Below are 16,228 nucleotides of genomic sequence, written 5' to 3' on the forward strand. Positions count from 1 at the left end.
GGCACCCCTTGTTCTAAATGAACTATATTCATGTGTTACATGATCTATGAAGTGTATTCAAAAGCGCACATACAACCTTCTGTGTCAGATCACCACCTTGTGGAGCTACACGACAATGCATATTCCACATAATAATAATAATAATAATTATTATTGTTATTATTAATAATAATAATATAATAATTATAATAATAATTATTATAATAATACATTTTATTTGTATAGCGCTTTTCAAAATACTCAAAGACACTTTACAGAAGAATGAAGTTGAATAAAGCAAGTAAACAGAATAGAAGACACACCAAAATACAACATTCATTGGTTAATACACAGTTACCAGGGGTGGGCAAACTGCGGCCCGGGGGCCACATGTGGCCCACCAAGCATTTGAATCCGGCCCGCTTGTTGCTTTACATGACTTGCAAGTCGGATGTCTTATTTAGTAAAAAAAAAACGTTTTCAAACGACTGTATATACCAGGGGTAGGCAAACTACGGCCCGGGGGCCACATGTGGCACACCAAGCATTTGAATCCGGCCCGCTAGTTGCTTTCTAAGTATTTCAACTTCAAACATATAAACCGGCAACATGACTTGCAAGTCGGATGTCTTACTTAGTAAAAAAAAAAACGTTTTCATACGACTGTATATACCAGGGGTGGGCAAACTACGGCCCGGGGGCCACATGTGGCCCACCAAGCATTTGAATCCGGCCCGCTAGTTGCTTTCTAAGTATTTCAACTTCAAACATACAAACTGGCAACATGACTTGCAAGTCGGATGTCTTATTTAGTAAAAAAAAATAAAATAAAAATGTAAAATTAAATGGCATAATTTTATGTTTAAAGTGCTCCCGAAAAAAAGGGACATGAGAACATACAGCTAATAGTATAACACTTAGTATAACACTTTTTTATGATAAAAAAAATTCACCAATGAGCGTCTGTGTTTATTTGTGTTCGGACTGAGAAGCCTCAGGATACACTAAGAATCCAGAGAAGGTGGTGTACCGCCCTTGGTTGCTATACACGGCGTAGCGCTCGTCCTGCTGACTGTACAACCACACGGTGTCTCCTCGGCGAAGCGACAGCAGCAAACTCTGACTCTGCATCTCCCGTCTTTTGGACGTATCCTCGTCGAACACCATGGCTTGCACCTGACCCGTCCCGGTCATGAGCTTCACAGAAACAGCCTTACGTGGGTGTTTCCCTACCGTAAAAGCGAAATAATACGCTCCCGGGAAGCGGCAAGTGAATGTGCCTGATGATGTGTTAAAATGTCCGCCGATGTTGACGTATTCGACATCAAAGGTCAGAGGTGACTTGCGTTGGTGTTGCGTGGTGCTGCTCTTACCGATGATAGTGGATGTCCGTGCTACCGAGAAAGCAGATCGCGGTTGTTCTTCCCGGGATGCGGTCGGAATTGGGCAGTTTTGGTGAGGATTCAAGTGGTTGCTGATGTAGCGGCTTGAATCGGGATAAACGAGGTAACCGGAAAAGGTGATGTAAGGACCGGCGTTGCTGTACAAAGCGTACTGCGGACTCGGTTGTAGTAATAACCACACTGTGTCCATGTGTTCCAACGTTATCATAACACTCTGACTTTGGACTTTTCTGCCCTTTTTACGGTAGTCGTCATACGCCATAGCTTGTACCTCTCGCCCGTTTTTCACTAGAATAACAGACAGCATTTTATTCGGGAATTTTCCCATCGAGAAAGAGAAATAATACGCTCCCGGAATGCGGCAACGAAAGTAACCGGTGTCCGGATTGAAATCTCTTCCAATGTTGACGGTGAGTTTGTTGAAAGTCACAACGCTTTGCTTGCCGCCCACGATGCTGCTGGTGCGTGTCGCCGAGAAAACTGAGGTCGATGTCGCCGGAGGGGCGTCCAGGGGTGAGACGGGTCCACAGCAGGTGATCATGAGCAATAAAGCTGCCAGGTGACGGGATGCTGTTGAACAAGGACATTGATCAATGAAGTCAATAAGTCATTTTCTATCTTTTTTTAATATGTGTCATATATAATAATATTCATTCATTCATTCATTCATTTTCTACCACTTTTCCTCACGAGGGTCGCGGCGGTTGCTGGAGCCTATCCCAGCTGTCTTCGGGTGAGAGGCGGGGTACACCCTGGACTGGTCGCCAGCCAATCACAGGGCACATATAGACAAACAACCATTCACACTCACATTCATACCTATGGACAACTTGGAGTCGGCAATTAACCTAGCATGTTTTTGGAATGTGGGAGGAAACCGGAGTCAAACCCACGCTTTTGAGATATTTTTTTTTCGATATTTTGTCCTTTGTTTCGTAGCAAATACAATTTCAAGAAATTTTCTTCGATTTTAACACTACATCAAGGGTGTCCAAAGTGTGGCCTGGGGGCCATTTGTGGTCCACAGCTAGGTATTTTTGGCCTGTACAGTACATTCATTCATTTTCTACCGCTTATCCTCACAAGGGTCGCGGGGGTACTGGAGCCTATCCCAGCTGTCTTCGGGCGAAAGGCGGGGTACACCCTGGACTGGTCGCCAGCCAATCACAGGGCACATATAGACAAACAACCATTCACACTCACATTCATACCTATGGACAATTTGGAGTCGCTAATTAACCTAGCATGTTTTTGGAATGTGGGAGGAAAACCTAAGTACCCGGAGAAAACCCACATGGAGATGCCAATATATTAACCACTCGTCCACCGTACGGACATTCATTCATTCATTTTCTACCGCTTATCCTCACGAGGGTCGCGGGGGTGCTGGAGCCTATTCCAGCTGTCTTCGGGCGAGTGGCGATGTACACCCTGGACTGGTCGCCAGCCAATCACAGGGCACATATAGACAAACAACCATTCACACTCACATTCATACCTATGGACAATTTGGAGTCGCTAATTAACCTAGCATTTTTTTGGAATGTGGGAGGAAACCGAAGTACCCGGAAAAAACCCACGCATGCACTGGGGGAACACGCAGAGATGGCCGAGGGTGGAATTGAACCCTGGTCTCCTAGCTGTGAGGTTTGCGCGCTAACCACTCGACCGCCGTGCAGCTAGCATGCAAACAATCTATATATAAGTTTAAACATTTTTAAATATAAATAATGCCAAAATAATGTTAGAATACTAGCATGTTAACCGTTAGCATGCAAACATTGAATATGAAAACAATCTATATAAGTTTAAACGTTAACCGCTAACCACTCGACCGCCGTGCCGCCCAAAATCAAATCAACTTTATTTGTAGATCACTCCGACAGACGGGCGGACCCCCACATTAAAGTGAGGAACCCCCCAGCCGGCCGGGTCGAAGGGACCCAAGGATGGCACCCCCTCAGCAAACCCGACACAGCCCCCAGTGTGGAGGACCCCCCCTGAGGAAACACTGGAGTTAAAAGCTAAAAGATAAAAGCATAAAATAGGACTAAAAAGATAAAAACACAAGAAAAGTTTAAAAATATTATTATATTAAAAAGGTGTGTCTTTAATCTTTTTTTTATGTCCTGATATCAATTGAAGTCATACTGTACGTTTTGGCTAAAGTCCAGTACTAACTGAGGCCCTCCATAATGTGGTTGATACTGCCTGTTCTTCCTGTGCACACACAGGACTCAATTCAGTTCTGCTTCACCTGTTCCTGTGTAAGTTGAACAATGGACATTTTTGCAGGGGAGCGTTTGGTGATGCGAGGCGGAAAAGTTGATGGTTGGGTTCCATTGAGTATGTTTTTTTTTTATTGTACAAACTTTACTTTAATATTATATTTCGCTTTTGAGATACTGTTTTACCCTTGAATCAGGATGAAGGGTCTTGAACCAGTCATGATGTGCTATATATATCACTATATTGACACTTACTATGGTACCCATTATGTCATTGGATGGTCATATCACCGAGTACTTCGGTATGTGACAAAAATAAAATAAAAAATAAAATAAAATATAATAATATATTAATATTATATTATATATATAATATATATTTTATTATATATATTATATATTATATTATACTATATTATAATAATCAAAATAAAAAATGAAAAATAATATATTAATATATTAATATTATATTATATATAACATATGTATTATATATACATTATATTAGATTACAATAATAAAAATAACAAAAAAATAACATTAATACAAAAATACTTAAACTATATTAGGAAAGCAGGAAGTGAACAAATGTAACAGTTACTGATTAAAATAAAAATAAAAATAAAAATAAAAATAAAAATAAAAATAAAAATAAAAATAAAAATAAAAATAAAAATAAAAATAAAAATAAAAATAAAAATAAAAATAAAAATAAAAATAAAAATAAAAATAAAAATAAAAATAAAAATAAAAATAAAAATAAAAATTAAAATTAAAATTAAAATTAAAATTAAAATTAAAATTAAAATTAAAATTAAAATTAAAATTAAAATTAAAATTAAAATTAAAATTAAAATTAAAATTAAAATTAATTAAAAAAAACTTAAATTATATTAGGAAAGCAGGAAGTGAACAAATGTAACAGTTACTGAGTGTAAAAGTACCAGATGGAGGGGTAGCATTTAATAAGCTTTACTTCTTCCTACTCCTTTTGGACATGTGGAACTGGGAACTGATTATGTGATGCATTCAATTGTAATCTGATGCATGTTCAAATGAAATAAAACCTTTTCTTTGAATTACCTTTATAGTGCTCTATAAATAAACTTGCCTTGCCAGTCGAATTCAACCTTTGAGAGGCTTTCAAACAAATGTCCAATGTCCCACATAGCGTACAATTTTGAATACTTGGATGAAGTAAAGCATTCTGCATGGGAAATGAGGTATAATACATCAACATCCATCTATCCATTCATTTAACCTAACATGCTCATATTAACTAGTTTTCTTGTGTTATAATACACAGAAAAGGGGAAAAAATTCATGTTTCACAAAATTCCCCTTTAAGGAGAACATTATTGTTTTTTGTCCACGCAGATTGTAATGGACCAAGAAGTCCAAGGCCAAATTTTTGTCTTCGTCCACCCCTATTATCAATTCAATTTGGAATTTTGTGTGAGCCTGGTACACTGAGAGAAATAAACCATCCAAACGTAGACAAGCTGGGCAGAATATATCTAAACATCCTGAAAGGTAATTACAAAAATGTCATTGCATCCTGGCCTAAAGATTATTATCAAACATAAAAGCGCTACGTTTCAAACATGATGATGTTGAGTGTGCACATAATGAAAAGCTCACCAAAAAAATGAAGGATCAATTTATACTGTTAATATCAACTAATATCAACTAATATCGGAACAACACATGTTCAGGTACATCTCAGGAAAATAGAATATATTTCAAAAGTGACGTACAGAATTGAAAAAGTGAAACACTTAAAAAAAAATAAAATAAAAAAAAAAAATATATATATATATATATATATATATATATATATATATATATATATATATATATATATATATATATATATATATATATATATATATATATATATATAAAATTATAAATAAAGTAATTCACCATATTCTCATTGATTTATTGATTTTTTTCTTTGCACCTGTGAAATAGTAGGACAAAGGGTGAGTGAAATTGGGCTAACATAATGATTACATAGCGATAGCACAAACCTTTTCACCTTGTGACGCCACATAATAGGAGTGGTAATTGTACATTTGGACTTTTCACCTGTTTTTTCTCTCCTCTTGCCTGCAATGTACATATCTTAGGAACGCTACATAATAGATACTTTGTCCAAAATTGGAGTAAGAACGGGAATAAACTGGTAAAAAAAAACAAAAATAATTGACCCATATTAGTAGAGTTAGTGCAAGGTTAATGTTGTTACATTCAACATTAGTTTAAGGCCATATTCCTTTTCCTGGTTGTTGCAGTTTTATTCAACTCATATTTACTCACTTCTTAATATCATTAAAAAAATCTGAAAAACCCACCTGGCAACATGTCAATTCCAAACATCCTTTTCCTCTTTGTCTGTTTTTTATATAAAGTTCCACAACTGCTTGTGTCCCAGGGAGTCGACATAACAGGCCTAAAGCGCAATGAGGTGATCCTTTTGTCTGCAGGCTTGTGTCAAGAGGAGGAGCTCCATACCATGCTCCAATCTTTAGCCCTGCAGAGTTAAAAAAAAAAAAAAAGTTCAAATGGAAGTGCTCGCTAGCTCAGTGTTAAGTAAATTAATGATTTGTTTAGTCTAAAACAGCTGAAGTAAATTAACCACAATGTAACCACATAGACAAATGCATCCCTGCTGTAAATAATAAAGATTTATTAAGTTATATAAGTTTTCTGGCTTGATTTTCTATCTCAATTTCTTGTTTTTTTAATGCACAAGATTAGACACATGCAATCCAGAAAATGATATGTAAATGTTACACTTGGGGGGAAAAAGTGGGCTAATAAATTGACAATAAAAACACAAATACTGCGGACACAGCACTCTATAAGAAGCAATGAAGTCTGTAAAATTTAATAATTTAAAAAAAAAAAATCCAAAAATTGTTACAATTATAATGATGAAAATTGTAATATTAATGATGATTATAATAATGGTGATAATAATAACAATAATAATGCTAATAATGATAAAGATTATAACAATAATGATAATAAAAAATCATGTATAAAGTGCCATGGTATAAGCAAATACAATGAATTTAAATTAATATTCATATTAATGTAGGGTTTACAATATAATATAATATAATATAATATAATATAATATAATATAATATAATATAATATAATATAATATAATATAATATAACATAACATAACATAACATAACATAACATAACATAACATAACATAACATAACATAACATAACATAACATAACATAACATAACATAACATAACATAACATAACATAATATAATATAATATAATATAATATAATATAATATAATATAATATAATATAATATAATATAATATAATATAATATAATATAATATAATATAATATAATATAATATGTATTATTTGTATAAATAATTTTGTGTAAATGGTATGTACAAAATGAACTAAAAAAATAATATGTCAAATGAAATAATAGCTGGACAACAGATGGTTTGTTCCAAGGGCTTCCATCTGCTCGTGCTGTCATGACGCAAACAACCCGGAAGTCGTAGGTGTGTGAGTGCGTGTGCTGTCAACGAGAGAGAGAAAGCACTGAGATAAAGCTCGTATTTGCGACAAGATGGCAGGACTGCCCCGCAGGATTATAAAGGTAATAATTTCATACTTTAACAGGACGTTTATGCTGCATCCTTAAGGCAGCACATTCAGCCTAAACGTCCAAATGATGTAGTGATTTGCTTTTTGTGCTAACGTTAGCATCCACCACGACACGGTTAGTTTTCGAAAGTGACTTCCGTTTCATTCCCGTGTGAATATTCGCGCAAACATTTGGTTATAAACATCGACCACGCTGGTAATTGTGTTTTTTTTGTTGTTGACGTCGGGTTATTGTGAACAAAATAAAGAATTGGCTCTCATTTATAGCTACTACCATATTGCGGTGGTGGCTCACTGGCTGTCTTGCTAACGAAGCTAACTAAGCTAACCATACCGCGGCGTGTATTAAAAATAACAACAATACAACCTGCTAATATAAAGATTTTTCTTCTAATACAGTAGATTTCAGTGTGCTGATGAGCCAAATATTTACAAGCCGACTGTCTTTTGTGTAGTTTGTTTTTAGATTATGGCCTTTGGGTGTATTTATGTTGTAATTAAACGCAATCCGCCATAATAGGGCGATAGATGCTAGCTTTGTACCACAATGTAAACTCGGTTAGGTTATATTAAAGCAAAAATAATGAAACGTGTTGAACTATAATGTTAACGAAGAGTTCTCGTCTGTATCCCGCAAGGCCTGTTTGAAGCGAGCACTACTTCCATGGGAGGGTTTGTCTCCATTAAAGACTTGTCAGATAACTTGGCGTGCTAAAGATGCTAACTCGTAACCGAAACTTTACAACAGAGAACTCGAATACAAGTCTCTAAATGTCCACAATGTCCATTTTTCACTGAGTTAAACGTTCATTTATCACAGCAGGTATAGCCAAAAATACAATTATAATCCAAAAATGAATACAAAAATATCATAAATACTCAAGCAAAACACATTTTTAATATAAAGGCTAAAAGAAACTAGCAAAAAAAAATCTTGCACTTATAAGGTGACTCAAGGATTTTGGGATTCAAAAATAAAAAACACACATGCTAAAATAGAATGCCAATGTGTCATCCATCTTCCTAGCAGTCTGGCCAAATTCTGCCAACCATTAAAAACAAATTAAAGTTATTTTTGTGCATACTATTGAACTACAGTACTTGTTGAAAGTCACCAAACACGCAACAAAAAGGCACAGTCACACAGCATCGAAACACTTCCTGTACTCCAAAATAAAACTATTTTCTCTACCCACCAATATGTGACAAAATGCTATAAATATGAAAAAAAAATCTAGGGATCCGATCTTTTTTTTTTTTAATCGTCTTGCCGATCCGTTTTTTTTTTGTTACAAACAAATTAGTGGAATAGAATATGGCGAGAGTGAAACTAACTACACCACGGTCCATTGCGGACATGCTGCACTAAGTTGTGTTTTCTTCTTCCTGCGGGAACGCAGGAGTCGAGTGGCAATCAACTTTGAGGCGCAATACTGCACCTACCATGTTGGGAGTGTGGCTCAGTTACAAAAGTGATACGGCAACTGGATCATCCCAATGTTGTGGCGTAGCTACGTTGTACGAACAACACATGAAGGACCTATAAATACAACAAAAAATATATATGAAATGTTCAAGGTTACACTATTGTTACTATCTTGGACTGGGCATACAGGCAGTGTTATTTGATGTTTCTCATTTGGGAGCATTTCCTTTTTGTTTGGGGAAGTTTGCCTTGTGCATGGGAGACGTAACGAAGGGCGGGAGTAGGCCTGTCATGATAATCAGTAAATCAATTAATCGCACTATAAATAGCATTGATCATTTTGCCGGTTTCGATCAATTGTCATGTGTTTGGTTCAGTCTGTACACCTATCTCAACACCTAGGCACGTTGCTACTGTAGTGAATGAACAGATTGAGTGAACCTTACTGTCAGTCATTCAGTTTCTTCGTACCAGTGGGTGGAGTCTGGGCTGCTCCAGCCTGCAAGTGAGCAAACATACAGTATATATGAATGAAGGCACAAAAATGATGGGGGCGGCCATAGCCCCAAGTTTGGGAATAATGAAACAAATTGGTTATAGTGAATTTTCAGTAGTATGCACAATTACTAAAATATTTGATAGCTACAGCCTTAATATTTATATGTATTATATGTTTATTTGGTCTCAATAAATGTTGACAATAATACTGTTTAGCGTCAATTTGTAGTACAGTAAAAATTGGCAGTACACTTGCATTGTTTTGTGACAAAGGTCATATTTTTTCATTGTACTTTTCTTAAAATTAATTCTTAAATCCCGCTCCCGCATACCCAGTCTCATTTATCGTTTCGTCTTGCGAGTTGGGTTTCTCGTGACACGCCTAGTAATGATAATAATAATCATAAAATTTGTTGTTTTCAAACTTTTCACACACACAACGGGAGGCAAATCATACAAAATGAATAGAAAGATAATGTTGCACAGGTGAGGTATAAAGTCAGCCATTGCTAGTATAGGTGGGAAAAGGCGGGAGGGTTTGGGAAGACGGTTTGCCAGGCTGAGCCTTTGAGCTTCTGGAGCGTGTGACTGTGGCTGGGAGCCCCTCTTGTGTCTGTGTTTTCACTGCATGGTTTTGTCTGTGGTTTATCGAAAACATTTCAGGAATTTCACTCCCAGCTGCATTCAGGAGAAGCCGGTCAAAAACAAGTAAGGTAGCTTTTTTTTTTTTAAGATGGGTGTAATGTGAAGCTTCCCGATGTATTTAGGTAATGATTGACGAGCAGGTCAGGTTCTTTTGCAGTATAAGCAATGATAGTTTTTATACAAGGTCTTTTAAATGTCATTGACTGTACTTCGGGGATTCTCAACACACCCAAAAAAAAAAACAAAAACCAAAGGTTCCATGTTTGCATAGGTCAGCTGGGAGCAGCCTTGCTGCAGTGGCTGATGAGTGCGGAAGTAATGGGCTCCTGTGGCATGGAGGCTCAGTGTCACCTCTAAAAGACAGTGACATACTGCACTGCACACAGTCTTGATATTCATAGCACTTGGACACAGAGACAGCTACCGCCTCCTCCTTTTTTGAGAATGACAGTCAAGCACTTAAAAAGGCTGCTTGGGTACCTTTTTAGAGGTCAAAGATCATTTTCACTTTTACAAACTCGCTTTTCTACTATTTGATGTGATCTCCTTCAGGCCAAATCTTGTCGCTATTTACTGGCCATATGCTGTATTTTCTGGACTATAAGTTGCTCCGGGGTATAAGTCGCACAAGGCCAAAAATGCATCATTTGGTAGGAAAAAAACATACATAAGTCACATTTTTTGTCAGTAATTTATTTAACTACTACAGTAAACCTCGGATATATCGGAAATTCGCTCACAATGGACAGATAAAAAAGAACCGATTTTTCTGTAATGCATTTCCAATAAAAATTCATTGCATATATCAGATTTTTTATAACGGATTTCGCCTATTTCGGACAAAATCTCCAGTCCCGTTCCAATGCATTTCCATTAAATTTCCCTCGCATATATCGGATGGCCGCATCGTGGCGCTCCGATTCGCCGAATCGTGACAGGCCGATATACGACGTCATTTGCAGTGTTTGCAGCGTTGCCTGCGCGTCCAGGTACATTGGAAACATAGTCAAGGAAGTGCCTTTTTATAACGGATAAAATCCGATTTACGCATATACCGGATATAAATCCGATATATGCGTAAAACTGACATTTTCCGGTATACGCATATAACGGATTTCGCTTATATCAGACAAAACCAGTGGGAACAATTGAATCCGATATATCCGAGGTTTACTGTACTTGACCAAAACAGACATTACGTCATCTTGGAAGGCAAGATGACAGGGGCATTTGTGTTATGTCGTTCTCAGTTGTCTTTATAAGCTAACATCTTTGTAAGCTAACGTCGCATTTTTTTGCGGGTAGTTTATTTTACAAATTACTTCTACAAGGATGAAGAGTCTTGAACCAGTCATGATGTGCTATATATATCACTATATTGACACTTACTATGGTACCCATTACGTCATTGGACGGTCATATCACCTCGTACTTTGGTACGAGGTACATTATTAAAAAAAAACAACAACAAAAAAAAAGTAGTAAAATGTTCTTAAAAATGTTCTTAAAAATGTTCTTAAAAATGTTCTTAAAAATGTTCTTAAGAATGTTCTTAAGAATGTTCTTAAGAATGTTCTTAAGAATGTTCTTAAGAATGTTCTTTAAATTTTCTTAACATTTTCTTAAAAAATTCTTTCTCTTATAATTTTCTTAAAATTTTCTTAAATTTTGTTTAAAGTTTTGTAAAATTTTATTTTTGTAAAATTAAAATTTGATTTTTGTAATAAATAAATATATAAAAAAAATAAACAAAGAAGTTTTTTGATTAAAAAAATGTAAACTATATTAGGAAAGCAGGAAGTGAACAAATGTAACACTTACTGATTGTAAAAGTACCAGATGGAGGGGTAGGATTTAATAAGCTTTGCTTCTTCCTACTCCTTTTGGACATGTGGAACTGTGAACTGATTATGTGATGCATTCAATTGTAATCTGATGCATGTTCAAATGAAATAAAACCATTACCATTACTTGACCAAAACAGACATTACATCCTATTGGAAGGCAAGTTCTAACAATAAAATAATAAAGAACAGGATGAATAGGTTGTAAGATATGCTAACACAATGGTTATTCAGCTACACAAAAAATATAAACATGAACAGAAAAGGTGTCCAGTGTTTATGTAACATTTATAAGTCGCTCTGGAGTATAAGTCGCAGGAACAGCCAACCTATGAAAAAAAAAAGTGCTACTTATAGTCCGGAAAATACGGTATATAAAAACAGATCAACTTCAGGAGTTGCAGTACCATCTCCAAGAAATGCCGCAACTGGCATCTTACACGGCACCTTATTTAAAAACCTCATTTTGTACTTTAACATGTACTGCTACTATATATCCAGTGCAGACCTCTTTAGTTTTTGTGTCTATTTGAGCGTTTTCCATTGACAGGTCAGGGCTTTACTAGCTTGTAACTTGTAACCAATGGAGGGACCACCATTGGTCCACCACTTTGAGTACTAAGTATTGGTATTTACTTCTTGTCATATTTCACCCAACATCAATAATCACTCTGAATTGGCATTTTTCAGTGCAATATGATTGCTTATTGGACGCATTAACACCTTGCGTGTCATTTCCTCTGTTTTTATTTTACCAGGAAACTCAGCGCTTGTTTGCGGAGCCAGTGCCAGGTATCCAGGCGGAGCCTGATGAGAGCAACGCCCGCTATTTTCATGTGGTCATTTCTGGACCTCAGGACTCGCCTTTTGAGGGGGGTACATTTAAACTTGAACTGTTTTTACCGGAGGAATATCCGATGGCAGCCCCTAAAGTTCGCTTCATGACTAAAATATACCATCCAAACGTAGACAAGCTGGGCAGAATATGTCTAGACATCCTGAAAGGTAAGTTACTAAAAAAATTATATATATATTATTTTGTGTGCAGTAGAAACCATTTGTGTTCCTCTTATAAGTTGTAGAAGGAAGAACTTGGTTGTTACTGTAGAACCTCCTGATGACACTTCACCCTGTAAAGGGGAATAGGAAATTATTTAAAAAAAAATAAAATTAAGAGGCGTCCCCACCAAACGTCTTTTTTTTTTTTTCATGGGGCCAACAATTCCTGTTTGCACCCTGCTGCTAGCTTTTATGATATGAATAATATAACCACAAAATATATTGATCCTACAGTCCTGCTATAACAGCCTGCTAAATACAAAGCCACAATAGTTGTTAATGCGGAAAACGGTCTGATTTATGGAACATTTTTATTTGAGTTTGCGTTATGAACAAGCATTACAGGATACTGTAGTATTGTGTAAACTAGTATCGCAACATTTGGAGTTGGGTGTGACATCCAAAATGGCTGGTAGTAGTCTAGTCATTATTGCTATGACAACACTCAACGTGTTGTGGTTTGTTATGGCCGGTATTTTATGCTAATCAAGACAGTCATGGTAGCCGAAGCAAAAATTTGGTAAAAAAATGAAACTTGTGAATTGGAGTGAAGTGAATTGACTTGCGAGACAGCACCCTCTGTTGGATTCATAGCTGCAGCACAATAGCTATTTGTTACCATTTAGTAATAAAGTAATTATAATTATTATATTAAGTCTCTTCTCTGTCATCTGTGTTGTCATTTCAGATAAATGGTCACCAGCTCTGCAGATTCGCACAGTGTTGCTGTCGATCCAGGCATTACTAAGCGCACCGAACCCTGATGATCCCTTAGCAAATGATGTTGCAGAGAAGTGGAAGACCAATGAAGCTGAAGCTATAGAGACAGGTATCGTTTACGCTCAATGCTGGCTGATCTTGCTTAGTGTGCTCTCACTTTAATATGAATTGGATTAAAGAAACTGCCACCACAAACACATAATTGATGCCAGGCAAATCATGGCATGAAAAACACTTCACGTCAATGGAGTCCATTTTTTTTAATCTCTGTAAGTAAGACATTGTCACATTTGTATAGCAATTGTTTGGAATTGATTGTTTGTTCATAAATTGCATCTTGTAGTAAGGCAGAATGGAATGCACTGCTCGGCCGCAACTACGGTTGTGGTAGAAAGCTACATCCAATTCCACTATTAGCATTATTTAACCTTCCTCTTTTGTTAGCTTTCTGGTATCATCTCTTATGTTATGTAACGGGTCGGTTTTGACCCATGTATTAAATCAGCTATAAAATACACTAAAAACAATAAGTTACCATCAAATGTCTTGGTTACCTTCTTAGGCTTCCTCATCCATGAAAATGTTGCTTTTAATACTTTTGGTGTGGGCATGTAGGCCTTTTTTTGTCACTATACCCCTCCATTTCAATTTCCAAAAATGGTAAAATGAACCTCAAAAGAATCATATTAATAAATTGAAGGTTCTTTTGTTACCTGGCTATTACTGAAGGCTATAGAACATATCTATTAAATCAATTAGTTTTATTTATTTTCTCATTTTAGTATTAATCACTAAAGAAACATCTATGGTGTTTGGGTGAATTTTGACCCATATATATTAATGTCAAGAAAAAGGTAGAAAAAGTTATTGTTTTCAGCAAAAGAACTTTAGTATTAACCGAAATCAAAAAGCAGAACAGGTCCAGATCTTGGTTCACTGTACTTCTTGCCATTCTTTCCATGATCCAAATTGTAAATGTGAAATCAGCCAATCAAATGAGTGAATTCACCTCACATGTATACTGGAAAATCGGTCCAAATGAGAATCCCCTGAAGCTTACATGATGAGAAAAGGAGCTTGGTTGTCATTGTGTTGGCTAATTGTACACTTATGATTTCAGTTGTGGCTCAAAATATTGCTTTATAGTCATATTATTATAACCGGGTCAAAACCGACCCTAACAATACAGTGGTCATAATTTCAATTTCCATTTTAAAATGTAGTAAAAATATTTTTTTTGTTATATTTTGTTGAAATAGAGTTTCCTGACAAAGTCAAAAAGCCTTGATGCAATAAACAAATGTTATGTGACAGTTCAGATTTCCCAATGTTTGCAGTGCGATATTTAAATGCTTCTTTGGAAATGTTCTAAGTAACTTGCTAAGTGTTTTCTACCCCCCCCCCCCCTTTTTTTTTTTTGCAGCCAAGACATGGACCAGACTTTATGCAGTAAACAAATGAAGTGACAAGCGGCCTGACATGTGACGACATACATGGAAGTCAAGTGTGAACACAAAATCCTCATTTTCTGCCAATACCTCCTTTTATTTGCTTTTGAGGGACACACCGTCAAATTAAACACAAACACACACATATGCTATAAATAAACATTAATATAATAAAGGGAAGAAAAAAAAACACTGCTGGCAATTAGTGAATTTAAAGCATTCTAGTAAAAATGACTGGTCTTTGTCCTAATTAATTAACTCACTACTGTTTTGGTCAGAGGTTTGGGATTTGCTCACCTAGCTTTCTTTATACACCAGTAGTCTGCCAACTGCTGCTTTATTAACCAATTCAACGGGGACGCGGGAGGGGGTGGGGGGGTATCTTGCATCCCATATTCTTGCTGCGGGGACAGGGGGGGTACAAGGAGCGGTATGGGGAAGGGCCAGTATAGTTTATTTGTATGTTTCTTTTAACTTTGTGTTCCTCGGTCCTCTTGCTAATTGAACGCAGCTAACAACTACTAATTAGTTGCCTCCTTGTAGTGTAGACGGCCAACTGGGGATGCAGAATCGGTCCGGGCCAATCACAAAATAGCTCTTCTTTATTTAACTCACTTGTAATAGGACCGAAAAGCCAAACTTATCCTGTTACTATGACAACACCATCACTTTTTTTTTTTTTAACCACTGCTAGCAAGGACTGTGCTGTATGCTTGCTAGTGACGAGGAGAGTTAGGGCGGACATTATGGACCTTGACTTAGCTTTTTTTGTTTGTTTCGTTTTACAATATCTAGTCCTCTGTATTGTATTTTTCTTAGTACTGTCATACTAAACTCCCCTCAGCCTTTTTTTTTTTTTTTTCTTGTGGATTGTCAGTTTGACGCTACAAGACAAGTGGTGTATGATCTTCCTCCTTAATGGTATTTTAGCCCAAAAAAAAGCAGGGATTCCATTTGAGCTGTCTTGTATTTAATAACAGTCACATTTGGGGCAGCATATGTGATGCTTGGGTTGCGGCATGATCAATCTCCCAATTTGACGCCTGACTGTCAGTGTTCTTCGGCCACAGTCAAGTGAACTGTAAATTGTTCTTTCTAATCATCATCTAAGGGGGGAACGTTTTTCCTGTTCTTAGAATGAGAATGTTATGAGAAAACTCCATCTACATCAATTTCAGTTCTGTAAATAAAAACTATTAGTTAATATAACAGTTTGGTGGATTTTAGTGTTGTTTTCACTTCAAATAGATAGATAGATAGACTTTCTTTATTGTCATTGCACAATAACGCAGCAACGAAATGTCCCATACATATAATA

At 36.2% G+C, this 16,228-nt stretch overlaps 2 protein-coding genes across 2 annotated transcripts; one reads left to right on the forward strand and one right to left on the reverse strand.

Annotated features, from left to right (window-relative positions):
* Positions 1–334: 334 nt before the first annotated feature.
* Positions 335–6,050, reverse strand: c1qtnf13 (C1q and TNF related 13). The gene is made up of 2 exons (XM_058075888.1): positions 5,968–6,050; positions 335–1,952 (listed from the first exon to the last, which is right to left on the reverse strand). Exons 1-2 carry the CDS (start codon positions 5,990–5,992, stop codon positions 949–951), a joined length of 1,029 nt encoding a protein of 342 aa, XP_057931871.1. The 5' UTR covers positions 5,993–6,050; the 3' UTR covers positions 335–948.
* A 1,066-nt stretch (positions 6,051–7,116) lies between these two features.
* ube2na (ubiquitin-conjugating enzyme E2Na) lies at positions 7,117–16,119 on the forward strand. Its single transcript, XM_058074955.1, has 4 exons — positions 7,117–7,262; positions 12,442–12,688; positions 13,431–13,571; positions 14,886–16,119. Exons 1-4 carry the CDS (start codon positions 7,233–7,235, stop codon positions 14,921–14,923), a joined length of 456 nt encoding a protein of 151 aa, XP_057930938.1. The 5' UTR covers positions 7,117–7,232; the 3' UTR covers positions 14,924–16,119.
* Positions 16,120–16,228: the final 109 nt, after the last annotated feature.

Source organism: Doryrhamphus excisus, chromosome 6 (genome assembly GCF_030265055.1).
Source record: "Doryrhamphus excisus isolate RoL2022-K1 chromosome 6, RoL_Dexc_1.0, whole genome shotgun sequence".
Classification (NCBI taxonomy): domain Eukaryota; kingdom Metazoa; phylum Chordata; class Actinopteri; order Syngnathiformes; family Syngnathidae; genus Doryrhamphus; species Doryrhamphus excisus.

What these genes read in the sequence shown, in the direction of transcription:
- c1qtnf13 (XM_058075888.1), bottom strand. Translation starts at nt 5,992, where the DNA reads ATGTTTGGAATTGACATGTTGCCAG. An exon ending in TGGAATTGACATGTTGCCAG is followed by an intron (nt 1,953 to 5,967) that starts GTGGGTTTTTCA and finishes CTTGTTCAACAG; the next exon opens with CATCCCGTCACCTGGCAGCT.
- ube2na (XM_058074955.1), top strand. Translation starts at nt 7,233, where the DNA reads ATGGCAGGACTGCCCCGCAGGATTATAAAG. An exon ending in TGCCCCGCAGGATTATAAAG is followed by an intron (nt 7,263 to 12,441) that starts GTAATAATTTCA and finishes TTATTTTACCAG; the next exon opens with GAAACTCAGCGCTTGTTTGC. An exon ending in ATGTCTAGACATCCTGAAAG is followed by an intron (nt 12,689 to 13,430) that starts GTAAGTTACTAA and finishes TTGTCATTTCAG; the next exon opens with ATAAATGGTCACCAGCTCTG.